This window comes from Pelophylax lessonae, assembly GCF_965119305.1.
Source record: "Pelophylax lessonae genome assembly, chromosome: 3".
Taxonomy (NCBI): domain Eukaryota; kingdom Metazoa; phylum Chordata; class Amphibia; order Anura; family Ranidae; genus Pelophylax; species Pelophylax lessonae.
In genome coordinates, this window is record NC_138770.1 from 281,403,716 (window position 1) to 281,419,775 (window position 16,060).

At 36.3% G+C, this 16,060-nt stretch overlaps 2 protein-coding genes across 7 annotated transcripts in view; both read left to right on the forward strand.

Moving 5' to 3' along the window:
• Window positions 1–16,060, forward strand: part of LOC309551399 (uncharacterized protein) — a 1,058,733-nt gene that overhangs the window by 959,544 nt on the left and 83,129 nt on the right. For 5 of the 6 annotated variants that reach the window (XR_014225076.1, XR_014225077.1, XR_014225078.1 and 2 more), the window contains one exon: window positions 1,877–2,047. Coding sequence is in view for 1 of the 6 variants with exons in the window: in XM_082251972.1 (XP_082108098.1) it covers window positions 1,877–2,047 (171 nt within the window). In the remaining 5 variants the exon portion in view is untranslated. Of the gene's footprint in view, window positions 1–1,641; window positions 1,792–1,876; window positions 2,048–16,060 lie in introns of those variants that run through there. The other variant, XR_014225080.1, reaches the window with a different exon arrangement.
• SOX2 (SRY-box transcription factor 2) overlaps window positions 14,811–16,060 on the forward strand; it is a gene marked incomplete at its 5' end in the record, with an annotated part of 1,849 nt that continues 599 nt past the window's right edge. The window contains one exon of the mRNA XM_082249981.1: window positions 14,811–16,060. This exon is cut by the window's right edge and continues 599 nt beyond it. Within this exon, the coding sequence (XP_082106107.1) occupies window positions 14,811–15,740 (930 nt within the window). The 3' untranslated portion in view covers window positions 15,741–16,060.

The window sequence follows — 16,060 nt, forward strand, 5'->3', positions numbered from 1 at the left end:
TCTACATAGATGATGACAAAACAAGTCTATCTATCTATCTATCTATCTATCTATCTATCTATCTATCTATCTATCTATCTATCTATCTATCTATCTATCTATCTATCTATCTATCTATCTACCTATCTAGCTTTCTATCTTTATAGGTATGTATATATATATATATATATATATATATATATATATATATATATATATAATATATATATAATAAAATAAAACTGCAGCGTGCAAAATCTGGTGCAGCTCTGTAGCTCTGTAAAGAAACCAATCAGCTTCCAGGTTTTATTGTCAAAGCTTTATTGAACAGGCTGAAGTTAGCAGCTGATTGGCTACCATGAACAGCTGCACCAGGTTGTGAGTGCACCAGTTTTAGTAAATCCTCCCCAGTATATATAAAATAATAAAAAACATATATAATAATAATTTTAAAAAAGTGAGTCTCAGTGCACTTTCATCAGCAAAGGAAATACAAAAAAAACTCAACTTCTTGTGATATATATATATATATATATACACACACACACACTGGGGAAGATTTAATAAAACTGCAGCATGCAAAATCTGGTGCAGCTCTGTAGCTCTCTAAAGAAACCAATCAGCTTCCAGGTTTTATTGTCAAAGCTTAATTGAACAAGCTGAAGTTAGCAGCTGATTGGCTACCATGAACAGCTGTACCAGACTCTGAGTGCACCAGTTTTAGTAAATCTCCCCCAGTATATATGTAACCTGGGACAACTGCTTTTTTTTTTTTTTTCTTTTTTGCTGGCCACCTTGGGAAAAAAAATATATATATAATACATACATATATACTGAATATATATATATATATATATATATATATATATATATATATATATATATATATATATATATACCGTATCCTGATACCGTATATATATCCATCTTTTATTATTATTATTATTTTATTATTATACACACTCAGAAGTGGACAGATATAGTTCTATATGCTAAAAACCTTAATTGATGAGTATTTTTAAATATATCTATGTATGTATGTATACATTAAATGTCTCTTTTGAATCCAGTGTGGGCATGTGTTTGATTGGTCTATTTATCAGGATTCACACACATTTCACTCAAGATTCACACTTTTTTTTTTTTTTTTACATATATGGGAAAACTCTTATAAGAGACCCATGTGTCAGAGTGCCTTTGTATCCGATAGAATTGTACCTTCTAGTAGTGCATATTTTTCTGGCTGCATATGATTGCCATGCTCTGCATGTCTTTATAGAAAGAATACAAGATTTGTGAGTAGCCTATTTTTCTGTCCAATGTTTTCTTTTCTGTTATACTGTAAAATCGTATAATCTGCAGCTAGACAAAACTGAAAAAAAAGGGGAAAAACACTCTTAGGGTTGTTGATAAGATGTACAAGGAGTGGCAAAAAAAATCTTAAGAGGATGGCTGTATTAAAATATGAAGAGATCAGTTCAACCTTGCAATGTCTCTTTCTGAAAAAAAAAAGAAAAAATCTTTATCAAATCCCTATTCTATGGCTTCAATAAACAGAAGCCATTACCTCACGGCTGCTTTTGTTGGCCCTATACAAGAGAGAACAAAATGGTTATTCAGGGGAACGCTTTAGATTTTTATTGTGGGTAGTATGCACAAAGAGCACTGTTATTGTATTAAAAAGAACCATCTGTAGCAGAAACAATGCCATCAAATTATCTTTGAATACCCACTGAAAAATATAAAGCTTTTTTTTTTCCCTTTCTGTAGGGTGGGGGCATACAGCAGTGTTAGGATAACTGATTTTTTTGTGTGAGTGTGTGTTGTTGTCGGTTCATTCTTCTCTTAAAAAACAGCCATTTGGGTTTTAAGCCATAAACGCTGCTTCTTGTTCCAGGAGCTGCAGAGAGGAGCTGGAGAGACAGCGGAGCGGGCGGCTGGATGGACTGAAGCTTTGCCTGTACCCATGGATGGCTGGGGCACCGCTGCCATGGCATTGGGGTCCCTGCCCTACACCGACTCCCCCTTTATTGCTTCTTGGGAAGACTACACCCCGACTTGAAGCCACGTAAGTAATTGCAATACCCAACTTTGACACCCCCCTCCTCCCCCTTGGAGCTGTTTTATTTGGGATCTAGGAGTGATCAGCCAACCCGCCCATGTGCCAATCATCCACTTAGCCGGGACTCTGCTAGGTTCAGGCAGCCTTTGCCTCCGGTTCAGGAGCTGGGGGGTTAACCTGTTCACCGCTGGCATGATGGAGGAAGGGGGGGGGGTGCAGGCTGTGCTCATCGGATGTGTGGGACCCCCCCAGCACGCAGGGGAGATCGGTGACTTTTGGTTTAGGAAAATTAGGTTTCTAGTTATCATTGCTCCTGCTATAGAACAAATAAAAACAATTTGTAAATCTAATAAGGATCCTGCTTGTCACCGCTCCTGCTGTAGACAGGACCCTGGTTAACACTGCTCCTGCTACACAAATAAATAGCTTTTGATTGCAAAAAAGTTTTCTGTTTTTAAAACTGCAACAATGTAGCTGTCCTAGAAGGGGAGCCTTGATTTTGGATTGATTAAACGAGGGCGTTGTTTATTAAACGGGCGCACAGGTTATTAAAAGGATATTAACGGGAGCCTTGGTTATTTAACGGGAACCTTGATGATTAAACGGCAGCCTTGATATTTAAACGGGAGCCTTGTTTTTCTGTGGTAGAGTGGATGATGAGTGTCCAGTGGCCGGGGCTGTCCTGTGCAACACAGGTGTCACTCACTCAGACTTGGGCAAGGCGTCTCGTTGCCATGGAGACGGAGACATACCTGGAGCATACTATTTTTTTCATGCTCCCTGTTAACCATGTGACATAAAATGACCCTCAAGTGGCAAGTTATTCGTCTAATGGCTGCACTGTGATATCTGACTATATGCCTTAAAGGGGCCAGACAATGGCATGTGCCTGTGAAAGGATATCTGCATGTGGCTAGTGTCACAGCTAGGATCTAAGCCAGCTCAAACCATCCAAAACTCTGCCAGATTGGCTGCTCGTTGGCGCCTCTAGTGGTTGCTAAAAGAATGGCAGTGTCAGCACATATGCCCCTACTGCCACCACTGATCTCTTATTATGTTATCATTTTTTTATTTATTTATTATTATTACATAAGCTTTATTTGTCAGGGTTCTTTTCCTCTATTATCCGGTTGCATTAACCGCATTTTCCATTTAATTTTTCTAAGCTTGGTGTTTAGGGAAAGTATACTTTTTAATTATTTATCCCTAATGACTTCTTTTAACTAAGCTTGCATATCATCTTTTTTTTTTTTTTGCAAATAATAAAATAAAATAAAATAATAATAATAATTCAGGAGGGTTAATCTTGAGCTGAAGGATCCAGATGTGATTGACAAGAGGAAAGGTGTTGAGGGCAGGTCGTGCTGCCTTATTTACAGCCCACTGCTTGCTATAGAGCCTTTTGTTAGGGCTGCAAAGCTAATTTAGTGCTGATCAAAAGCGACACATAGTTAAAGGACTGGTAATGACTGCTAATTTCATTTCACACTCGTACATCCCCAACTGCTGTAATTAAGGACACGACATTTAAATGCAGGTGAAGAGTATTTTTTTGGGGGGGAAGCATATATTTTTTTCAACATGAATATGCTGGTCCACACGCAAAAGTCTCTGCTAATATGCCAAAAAATGTTATATTAAAGCATTATGTAATGTGCTGTAGATTTCTCCCAGTCGCTATATGTGGAGTGCTCCCTTTATTTAGTCTTTGCAAGTCAATAATTCATCAAATAATAATAATATTAATAATAATAACAATAATAATATTAATAATAATAATAAAAATTATAATATTATTAATAATAATAATATCATTTTGAGTGGCATTTTATTTAATATATTTATAATTAAAGGATAAAAAAAGCATCTTCATGGCTTTACCCCACCTCTGAAATTGTAAAAAAAAAAAAATGTACATAAATGGTATAATGTTATAAATTGTATTTAAAGCAGTTTCTATGCATGACGACTACAGGGCTGCATATTAGTGCATTATTACAAGTGGTGGTTAATTTTTGTCGCCAGGCTTCAAAGTGTAACAGCTCCTCTTTTTTTTTTTTTTTTTTTTTTTTTTTTGCAGATGGGCAAAACTGACAGGAAAAAAAATATTTCCTCCTTTTATCTTTTTCATCTGTGTAGACTAAAGAGCTGTAGTAGACCCCGCTAAGATTGTATGATGTATCTTGAGCAAGTGATTGAGGATGTCTCAGATGTGTGGCTGTCTCGAGCACGTTGTCTTGAGCCCCCCCTGTTGGACACAGTAGGAGCTGCACAGTGCCAGTCCAAAGGACAGCTCATAAATTTGGCTTGTGTAATTTTTCATCTTAGAACTTTTTCTTCTTCTTCTTTTTTTTTTTTTTTTTCATCGCAGACAGAAACAGAAACGATATGTAGGTGGAATATTCTAAATTCTAAATGAGACAAAGGGCTAGCAGTGTTAAGACATTTGAAGCATGGGGCTGGGCAAGTGATCATTTGTGCTATTTCTTCATTCATTATTATTTTACTTTGATGTTTTTAATGTTATCTAGAAATAATTGAATGTGAAGGTTCGTTTTCCTTTAACCGAATAAATACCAAATAGCGCTGTCAAAAGTATCAGGTTGATGTGGTATGTAGAAAGTGGGATATATTGCAAGTTTTAATGCATCAGTACAGGTTTTTGCAGCTATCGTCCCCTAAGGAAGCTGTTGCAATAGCTGAATATGCAAAAAAATAAAAAAAGGGAGAAAAACATAAGAAATTTCGTTAAAATACATATTTATATATAAATGTAACCCAAGGGTATAATTAATAAATCAGCAAGTGCACATGTGAACACGTTAAAATGAAATCAAAAAACTTTGAAATTTAAAATATCGCCCCAAACTCAATATGTCCCATTTGCTAACATGGACTTGACCTCCCAAGAAAATAAATATAGTCTAATATAGGCGATGAATATAGCCCATAGTAATTGTATCAGTATAATGAGGATTGCATACCGGCCATACAGCCACCCAGCTCCAATATAATAGGATTCCAGGAATAACTAATGATTGATAATCCAGACAGGATCAGATATCTGAAATTTGAATGTAGCACCCCCTCTCATGCATTTTCTAGTAAATGAACAAATAATCACGATAACACTAATTGATCAAACCGTAGATCAACCCCATGAAAGTTTATTTGATTTTATAGCCTGACAGCTGTATTGGTAACTGATGGCTTGAGATATCTATGGATGCCCGTGTTAAAATGCCAAAGGCCTACAATTTATAGGTCTGCTTGTCCACATGTGTTTATGGTATAGATCTTATCATGAATGTAATATTAATTGCCCCCATGAGACAGAGGCCACAGTTAGCGAATAACTGCTATACTGACAGATTTTAGCATAAACTTCCAGTGTCAGTAAAGATTAAAATTGCATGATTATTTGAGCCTGTGAAAGCCTGACTACTCAGATGGATAATGTAATATCCAATGTATAGACTCTGGATGGGATAAGGTGACTAGATGTGAGCCCTTGGTGCTCTGAATTCCGCTGCTATTTCAAGAGTCCTTGAATGCAATGATTGGGTAAATGTGGTCTGGATGAAGCGCCTGTTATTGTCTTCTTCTCCTCTACCTAGAATGGCACTTCTCACAATTACAATTGCTGCGCTTCCTGATCGGCCACGAAGAAAGGGCTGCACAAGCAGTTTCAGATAATCAATAATATATTTCAAGGACGCTCTTGTGCTACTGGGTAATTGTCCTGGAGTATTGAAAATAAAATCTCATTGTCCATTTACTACTGGGACATAAATAGATGTTTCACATTCACGCTTGCATTAGGTGGATTTGGGCAATGCTCTTCGTTCACTGAACGCAACACTGTAATGTTGTATGCTCTGACAATGACACTTTTCATGGGTTCCCTATCCATATACACTCAATGCAAAGGTAGTGATTATTTAAAGTGTCAGCCTTGGTGTTTTCTTTGGGTATAGAAGTCATTTGAGTTCAGCTGTGTGCATTCATTTCAGCCCCCCCCCTCTCTTATATATGTATATATACAAATATATAAATCTATACATGTAACACACATTTATTATTGTGTAATTACCAGAACTTTAATATACATCAATATACATGAACTACCTGTGTATATACAACAGAAATTCATTTTATGAAGTGCCAGCTTTCTAACATACTTTGGTGTTTATTCTGGCTATAAGATTCATCTGAGTTCAAGTGTATGCGTTAATTCCAGGCCTCATGTATAATATTAATAATAATAATAAAATTATATATATATATATATACATATATATATATATATATATATATATATATATATATATATATATATATATATATATATATATATATGAGAGAGAGTGATTATATCTTATCTATCTATCTATCTATCTATCTATCTATCTATCTATATATATATGTATATATATATATATATATATATATATATATATATATATATATATATATATAGAGAGAGAGAGAGAGAGAGAGAGAGAGAGAGAGAGAGAGAGAGAGAGAGATTATATCTATATATATATATATTTTTTAATATATATATATATATATATATATATATATATATATAGAGAGAGAGAGAGAGAGAGAGAGAGAGAGAGAGAGAGAGATTTTATATATATATATATATATGTATATATATATGTATATATAGAGATAGATAGATAGATAGATAGAAAAAGAGAGAGGATAGAGGGAGATATATATAGAGGGTATATATATATTACCTCTCTCTCTCTCACTCTTTATAAATATATATATATCAGAGAAAATACACATTTATGTATATCACAACACTCATAACCAGAGCTTCAATATACGCGCACGTCTATAGGTGTTTATGTAACAGGTGTATTTTTTTTTTTTTTTTTTTTTGTGGAAACCCAAAGATTTGTGTCGGCACATTTACAAAAAAAAAAATCAAAAAAATATCCGTCGGTCTGCATCTGCACGGGATGAAATGCAAACTTTTTTGGCTGCGATAGTTGACATTTTGTTCAGAATTGAGTTAGCAAGGCATTAATTATTTCAGAGGGAGATAAAACTCTCATAGCTCTAACAGACAAATAGGCCCTTTTCAGGATTTTAATTACAAAATAAAATGAGGCAAGCTCTTCCTTGCAAGGGTTTGTGAGTGGTTAAACAGAGCTTTCCCCCCAATACTGGTGGTCGTCAGCCTCCACTAATTAGCAATGCTGAGAAATTCCTGTTAACAAGGACATTCTCCCAGTCCCCGCTGGTCCCCTGCAGTTCTTCATTTCCATAAGAAGATTAGGAGTGCAGGGAACACACTCAAATGCAGATGCAGAAAAGAAGCGTTTTTAACAAGCAATATAATAGCGCAATGCTTGGCTAGGCTCTCACCTAATTACTGCAACTTAAACCTCTATTTGCTTCTCAGGACAAAAACACGTTTGTGCGGTTCTTGGACTTTCCCTAAACTTTTGTTCCAGCAACATTCTACCTGAGAGCCACTAATCAAACTTTCTGAGGACTGCTGCCGTATGGCACTATACATAGCATTATTATTATTACTACAAATATGTCATCTTCCCAAAGCCAAGAAGTCCAGTGTGCTTATCATATTGGAGAAAAACAATTCCGAGAATATACATTGTAGATGCGGATCAGCGTGTTAGTCACCTGCTCATGATGGCTTAATCATAGTGTAATGTAAAAGATTTACTATAAAAAAATGGGGAAAAAAAAAAAAAACGATACAATTAAATTAATTGAAATATTGGACTGTAATTGCTACGGGAAATATTTTATTTGCTGATACAGTTAGTACATTCGATTTCTGCATTGTTATATCATAATAAATACGTAATGTGCTTCTAAGCGTATCACTGCTTCCCATAAAATCCTATTAGTTTTTTTTTATTATTTTTTATAACGAGTCTATATTTTTAGAAAAATAAACTACAGTGTCTTCCTTGCCTAGAAATAGTATTAAATACAAACACAAACCTAACTTGGCGTTAGCTGGGAGCAAAACAGAGAAAACAAAACAAATCAAAATATAGCGTGCTGAATGAAGACATCTGAACCAATACGATGGATCATTAATTATATAATAAAACCTCATCTATAAGCTACTGTTTGTGTAAGACCAGGGAGTGGAGTTGCCGCGGCCGGCCATTAGGCGGCGCTCTTACACCATGAGTGTCTGAAGGACTTTCCAATGAACCTGCTTCTTTAATCCAATGAATAACCACTTTACCATCAATTGGAGGGAGATCAGAAAATATCTGGTGTGATCTTCAAACTTATTCCAAAATAATTCTTTAGAAGAATCTATGCTGTTCGAAATAGGTGGGGATACACTAATCCTGGCAGCACCTGAAATATACAGATACTATACCAAACACATATATATTTATAGATGCCTAAATAAATGTGTGTATACAGTATATGTGTATATATATATATATATATATATATATATATATATATATATATATATATATATATATATATATATATATATATATATATATATATAGAGAGAGAGAGAGAGAGAGAGAGAGAGAGAGAGAGAGAGATAAATGTGTATTTATACAGTATATGTATGTATATATATATATATATATATATGGAGAGATACATGTGTATGTATACAGTATATGTATGTATATATATATATATATATAGGGAGAGAGAGAGAGAGATAAATGTGTATGTATAAAGCATATGTATATGTATATATATATATATATATATATATATATATATATGGAGAGAGGGAGAGATACATGTGTATGTATACAGTATATGTATGTATATATATATATATATATATATATAGGGAGAGAGAGAGAGAGAGATAAATGTGTATGTATAAAGCATATGTATATATATATATGGAGAGAGGGAGAGATACATGTGTATGTATACAGTATGTGTATGTATATATATATGGAGAGAGAGAGAGAGAGAGAGAGATAAATGTGTATTTATACAGTATATGTATGTATATATATATATATATATATATATATATATATATATATATATGGAGAGAGAGAGAGATAAATGTGTATGTATACAGTATATGTATGTATATATATATAGAGAGAGAGATTAAAAATGTGTGTGTATACAGTATATGTATGTATATATGTATGGAGAGAGAGATTAATAAATGTGCGTATCTGTCTGTGTGTACACGGTGTATATGTATATATTTATATGTGTGTTTTGTGGTGTGAATATATGTATTTATGTATATGTATGTATATATGTATATATATATATATATATATATATATATATATATATATATATATATATATATATATATATATATATATATATATATATACAGTGAAAGAGAGAATTATGTTTCTATCTATCTATCTAACTATCTATCTATTTAATGGTCACCCTTTAGGAGCTTACAGTCTCCCTCTCTCTAGATGAGAGGAGGGGGGTGGGGGATTTAAGGATTGTGCATTTTTAAGTGGGTGACCACTAGTATCTAGATAGTATCTAGATAGATAGACTTGGTGGTCACCCTCCATATAAGTATATAGGGGTTGATTTACTAAAGGCAGATAGGTTATTCACTTTTTAAGGGAAGTTTACCTTAGCTTAGTAAATTTGGTGAAAATGAACTTCGCAAAGAATAACCAATCACCTGGAAGGAAAAAAAAAAAACAAAACAAAACAGTATTTATGCTTGTACATGGTTGAATATTGGAAGTCAGCAGAGATATCGGTACAGGTATATCCCTTTGAAAAGAGACAATTCTTATGAAAGCGAAGTCTATTTGCCTTTAGTAAATCAACCCCATAAATTCTTGTTTTATATGTATACTTAGTGGTCATAGTGGTTACCCCTATAAACTTACAGTTTCTTTCTTTCTTTCTTTCTTTCTTTCTTTCTTTCTTTCTTTCTTTCTTTCTTTCTTTCTTTCTTTCTCTCTCTCTCTCTCTCTATATATATATATATATATAGTCATTCTCTCTCTCTCTCTCTGTATATATATATATATATATATATATATATATATATATATTCATTCTCTCTCTCTCGCTCTCTCTTTTTATATATATATTATATGTGTGTGTATATATATATATATATATATATACATATATCTCAGCATGTAACAAATGTAACATTCCCTTTGTTGTGAACAAATATGTTCTGCCATAGCCTATAATAAGAATTTATGTCCTTGCACACAATGAGCCCAGTGTGTCCAATATTTATTTGTTGTTAAATGTACTTTAGATACACAGCTTTGCACAAGGGAATGGAAGTAATCTTAGAAGTGTCTTTGTCTAGCACTGTGTAGTTACAACAAGAGAAACAAAACTAGCTACTTGTAAGGGCCATGCTGCATTTCTTTTAGTATAGATGCCCCCCCCCCCCCCCTGGAAATCTTTAGCTGGTGACAATAGAGGAACTTCTGAAATTACACTCTGCCTTCCCCCAACTCAGACAGATCCATGGGGCTCCCCCTCCGCCTTCCAATCCCTACAGGACTTTTTCATGTCCCCCCATAAAATAATAACAAAAAAAAACAACCAGACTTTAGTGACTAGTATCATCACTTTTCACCAATCCTTAATGTAAAAGAACTAACGTACCATGGGTTTGATTTATTAAAACTGGAGAGTGCAAAATCTGGTGCAGCTGTGCAGAGTAGCCAATCAGCTTCTCAGGCTGGCCATACATGTTCAATACTTTTGTACAATTTTCCTTTAGATTTACCAAAAACCATATAATATGAGGTCAAAACTAAACAATGTTTATTAGTTTCCAATTTGACAGGCCCTTACACTACATAGTTTAAGGTAATCCTAAGGGAAAACTGGCCAAGAAAATTGAACATGTTTGGCCAGCCTTAGGCTGATCATACATGTTCAATTTTCTTTTAGATTTCCAAAAAACATATGATATGAGGTCAAAATTAAACAACTTTCAGTTGTTTCCAACATCATTACATAGTTAGTCAGGTTGAAAAAAGACACAAGTCCATCTGGCTCAATCAATGAAAAACAAAAAAAAAACATTAAAGAAAACCCAACCAACAATAGGCAGGCCCTTGCACTACATAGTTAAAGGTAAATCTGAAGGAAGATTGTCCAAAAGAATTGAACATGTATGTTCAGCTTTAGGCCAGCCATACATATTCGATTTCCTTTAGATTTCCAAAAAACATAAAATATGAGGTCAAAATTAAACAACTTTCAATTGTTTCCAATAGGCAGGCCCTTGCACTACATAGTTTAAGATAAAAAAAAAGGAAAATTGTCCAAGAAAATTGAACATGTATGGCCAGCCTTAGGCATACAACTTTCCTTTAGATTTAAAAAAAAAAAAAAAAACATATAATATGAGGTCAATATTTAACAACTTTGAATTGTTTCCAATAGGCAGGCCCTTGCACTACATAGTTTAAGGTAAATCTGAAGGGAATTGAACATGTATGGCCAGCCTAACTTCAGCTTGTCTAGTTAAGCTTTGACAAACAAACTGGAAGCTGATTGGCTTGCTGCACCAGATTTCACACTCTCCAGTTTTAATAAACCCATAGTACTCTACTTCTTTTACATCAAGAAGGATTGCAAAAAAAGAAATCATAGAGTGATGATACCAGACACTGAAGTCTGGTTGTTTTTTGTTTCGTTTTTTTTTTTCTGGGGGGGGGGGACATAAAAAAATCGACATTTCTCTTTTTTATGAACTTGCATTTTGGGATTATTTATTATGATTGTAACCTGCTGCAGTGTCAGGATTCAGAAGTATTCGGTTGCTATGGGGAGTTTTGTAGAGAAGGAGATTGTGTGGATTGCTGTGGGGGGTGCATTAAGCTGGATACACACTATCCAACTTTTGTGGTCAGATTTACCTTTTCTATGTAGTGCAAGGGCCGGGCCAGATTGCATACAAATTAAAAGTGTTTAGGTTTGACCTTATATTATATGGTTTTGGTAAATCTAAAGGAAAAAGTCTTCAGAAAATCTTATAGTGTGTATGGCCCATTAGGAAGGTGGGGGGAAAAGGAGGGATCTGCAGCAGGGTTGCCAACCTCCTGCAGCATTTTCTACTGACAAAACATGGGAAATTTACTGATGGGGCATATTTTTTACTGACAAAACATGGGAAATTTACTGATGGGGCATATTTTTTACTGACAAAACATGGGAAATTTACTGATGGGGCATATTTTTTACTGACCAAACATGGGGAATTTACTGATGAGGCATATTTTTTACTGACCAAACATGGGGAATTTACTGATGGGGCATATTTTTTACTGACAAAACATGGGAAATTTACTGATGGGACATATTTTTTACTGACAAAACATGGGAAATTTACTGATGGGGCATATTTTTTACTGACAAAACATGGGAAATTTACTGATGGGGCATATGTTTTACTGACAAAACATGGAAAATTTACTGATGGGGCATATTTTTTACTGACAAAACATGGGAAATTTACTGATGGGGCATATTTTTTACTGACAAAACATGGGAAATTTACTGATGGGGCATATTTTTTACTGACAAAACATGGGAAATTTACTGATGGGGCATATGTTTTACTGACAAAACATGGAAAATTTACTGATGGGGCATATTTTTTACTGACTAAACATGGGAAATTTACTGATGGGGCATATTTTTTACTGACAAAACATGGGAAATTTACTGATGGGGCATATGTTTTACTGACAAAACATGGGAAATTTACTGATTGGGCATATTTTTTACTGACCAAACATGGGGAATTTACTGATGGGGCATATTTTTTACTGACAAAACGTGGGAAATTTACTGATGGGGCATATTTTTTACTGACAAAACGTGGGAAATTTACTGATGGGGCATATTTTTTACTGACCAAACATGGAAATTTACTGATGGGGCATATTTTTTACTGACCAAACATGGGGAATTTACTGATGGGGAATATTTTTTACTGACAAAACATGGGAAATGTACTGATGGGGCATATTTTTTTACTGACAAAACATGGGAAATTTACTGATGGGGCATATTTTTTACTGACAAAACATGGGGAATTTACTGAAGTGGCATATTTTTTACTGGCAAAACATGGGGAATTTACTGAAGTGGCATATTTTTTACTGACAAAACATGGGGAATTTACTGATGGGGCATATTTTTTACTGACCAAACATGGGGAATTTACTGATGGGGCATATTTTTTACTGACAAAACATGGGAAATGTACTGATGGGGCATATTTTTTACTGACCAAACATGGGAAATTTACTGATGGGGCATATTTATTACTGACCAAACATGGGGAATTTACTGATGGGGCATATTTTTTACTGACAAAACATGGGAAATTTACTGATGGGGCATATTTTTTTACTGACAAAACATGGGAAATTTACTGATGGGGCATATTTTTTACTGACAAAACATGGGGAATTTACTGAAGTGGCATATTTTTTACTGGCAAAACATGGGGAATTTACTGAAGTGGCATATTTTTTACTGACAAAACATGGGGAATTTACTGATGGGGCATATTTTTTACTGACCAAACATGGGGAATTTACTGATGGGGCATATTTTTTACTGACAAAACATGGGGAATTTACTGAAGTGGCATATTTTTTACTGGCAAAACATGGGGAATTTACTGAAGTGGCATATTTTTTACTGACAAAACATGGGAATTTACTGATGGGGCATATTTTTTACTGACAAAACTTGGGAAATGTACTGATGGGGCATATTTTTTACTGACCAAACATGGGAAATTTACTGATGGGGCATATTTATTACTGACCAAACATGGGGAATTTACTGATGGGGCATATTTTTTACTGACAAAACATGGGAAATTTACTGATGGGGCATATTTTTTACTGACCAAACATGGGAAATTTACTGATGGGGCATATTTTTACTGACAACCTGAAAAATGACAGAACTCCTATTAAACTGTAAGACTATAGATATTTAAACCATATAAACACAATATGAAATCACTGACAAGACACATAGCAAGTAATTTTCCTGGTTTACACTTACAAAAGTCCACACAGCATGACAAATTATCAGCTCCTGATATTTATGGACCGCTGTAAAAGTCACTGATTTCTACAAAATGTCAGTAAGTTTACTGACGGTTGGCAACCCTGATCTGCAGAGACCTGCACAGCCAGGCTCACCCGCGAGCTGTGTGAATGAGGCGAAGAAATAAAAGTGTCCCGATCGATCGATCGCAGCGCAGACAGGTGCGTTGTGGATGTGAGAAGGGGTTAATCGGCCGAAGTTTCAGCAGTGCAGTCAGGAGAGCCCCGTCCCCCCACTTCCTCCTCTCCTAGGCGTGTGTGACCTGTTGCTCCTGTTGGATGGGAGGGGGGGTGGGCGTGGAGAAGCGAGGCTGCTATAGGTTGCAGGCGAAGCTCTCTCCCTCCCCTTTTGGCCACGCCCACAATAAACTGAAGCCGATGGGGGCTGCCCCTGCCTGGCGCTCTGATTGGCCGCCGCCAGGCCATTTATTCCCTGACAGCCCCCATCACATGGACGGTTGTCTATTAACTTGTTTCAAAAAAGTAGCAGGACTTGTCAAAGGCGCACGATGAAAAGTAGTTTGCTGGCTGTGTGAGAGGCAGCATTGGAGAGCAGCGAGAAAAGCCCTAAAAAAAGAGGAAAGAACCTAAAAAACAAGCAGGGGGACCAGAGAAGAAGAAGTTTTTATTTTATTTTTGGGGCTGCTCCCCCCCTCTCCGACACCAGAATGTACAACATGATGGAGACCGAGCTGAAAGCGGCCGCCCCCCAGCAAGCATCCGGCGGGGGGAACTCCAACCAGTCGGCTGCCAACCAGAAAAACAGCCCGGACCGGGTGAAGAGACCCATGAACGCCTTCATGGTATGGTCCAGGGGGCAGAGGAGGAAGATGGCCCAGGAGAACCCTAAGATGCACAATTCAGAGATCAGTAAGAGGCTAGGAGCTGAATGGAAGCTCCTCTCCGAGGCCGAGAAGAGACCCTTCATTGATGAGGCCAAGAGGCTCAGAGCCTTACACATGAAGGAGCACCCGGATTATAAATACCGGCCCCGGAGGAAAACCAAAACCCTCATGAAGAAGGATAAATACACCCTACCCGGGGGATTGCTAGCTCCTGGGGGCAACTCCATCGGTTCCGGAGCCAGCCTGGGAGCCGGGGTCAACCAAAGGATGGACAGCTATGCCCACATGAACGGCTGGACCAACGGCGGCTACGGCATGATGCAAGAGCAGCTCGGTTACCCGCAACACCCGGGGCTCAACGCCCACAACGCCGCACAAATGCAACCCATGCACCGCTACGACGTCAGCGCGCTTCAATACAACTCTATGAGCAGCTCCCAGTCCTACATGAACGGCTCCCCCACCTACAGCATGTCCTACTCCCAACAAGGGGCCCCCGGTATGACCCTGGCTTCCATGGGCTCCGTGGTCAAGTCCGAATCAAGCTCCAGCCCGCCCGTTGTCACCTCTTCCTCCCACTCCAGGGCTCCTTGTCAAGCGGGGGACCTCCGGGACATGATCAGCATGTACCTACCTGGGGCAGAAGTGCCAGAGCCCTCTGCCCAAAGCAGACTGCATATGTCCCAGCACTATCAGAGCGCCTCGGTACCGGGCACAGCCATCAATGGCACGCTTCCTCTATCACACATGTGAAACAAAAAATAATAATAAGCACACAGCAAAAAAAAAAAAAAACTTTTATTAGAGTTTGGACTTTTTTTGGACTATTTTTGTACAGAGAAAAAAAAATGGGGAGGGGGGGTTAAAAAAAAAAAACAAAACAAGAACTTGTAAAGTACCAGAGAAGAAAATTACACAAACTTAAAAAAAGTTCTAGGTAGGAACTTTTTTTTTCAGAATTATTTACCAATAATATTTAGAGCTAGTCTCAAAAAAAAAAAAAGTGATGACAAAAAGACAAAAAAATGTTTTATTATTTGCGAGGAACTTTTGTACAGTATTTATCAGATCAA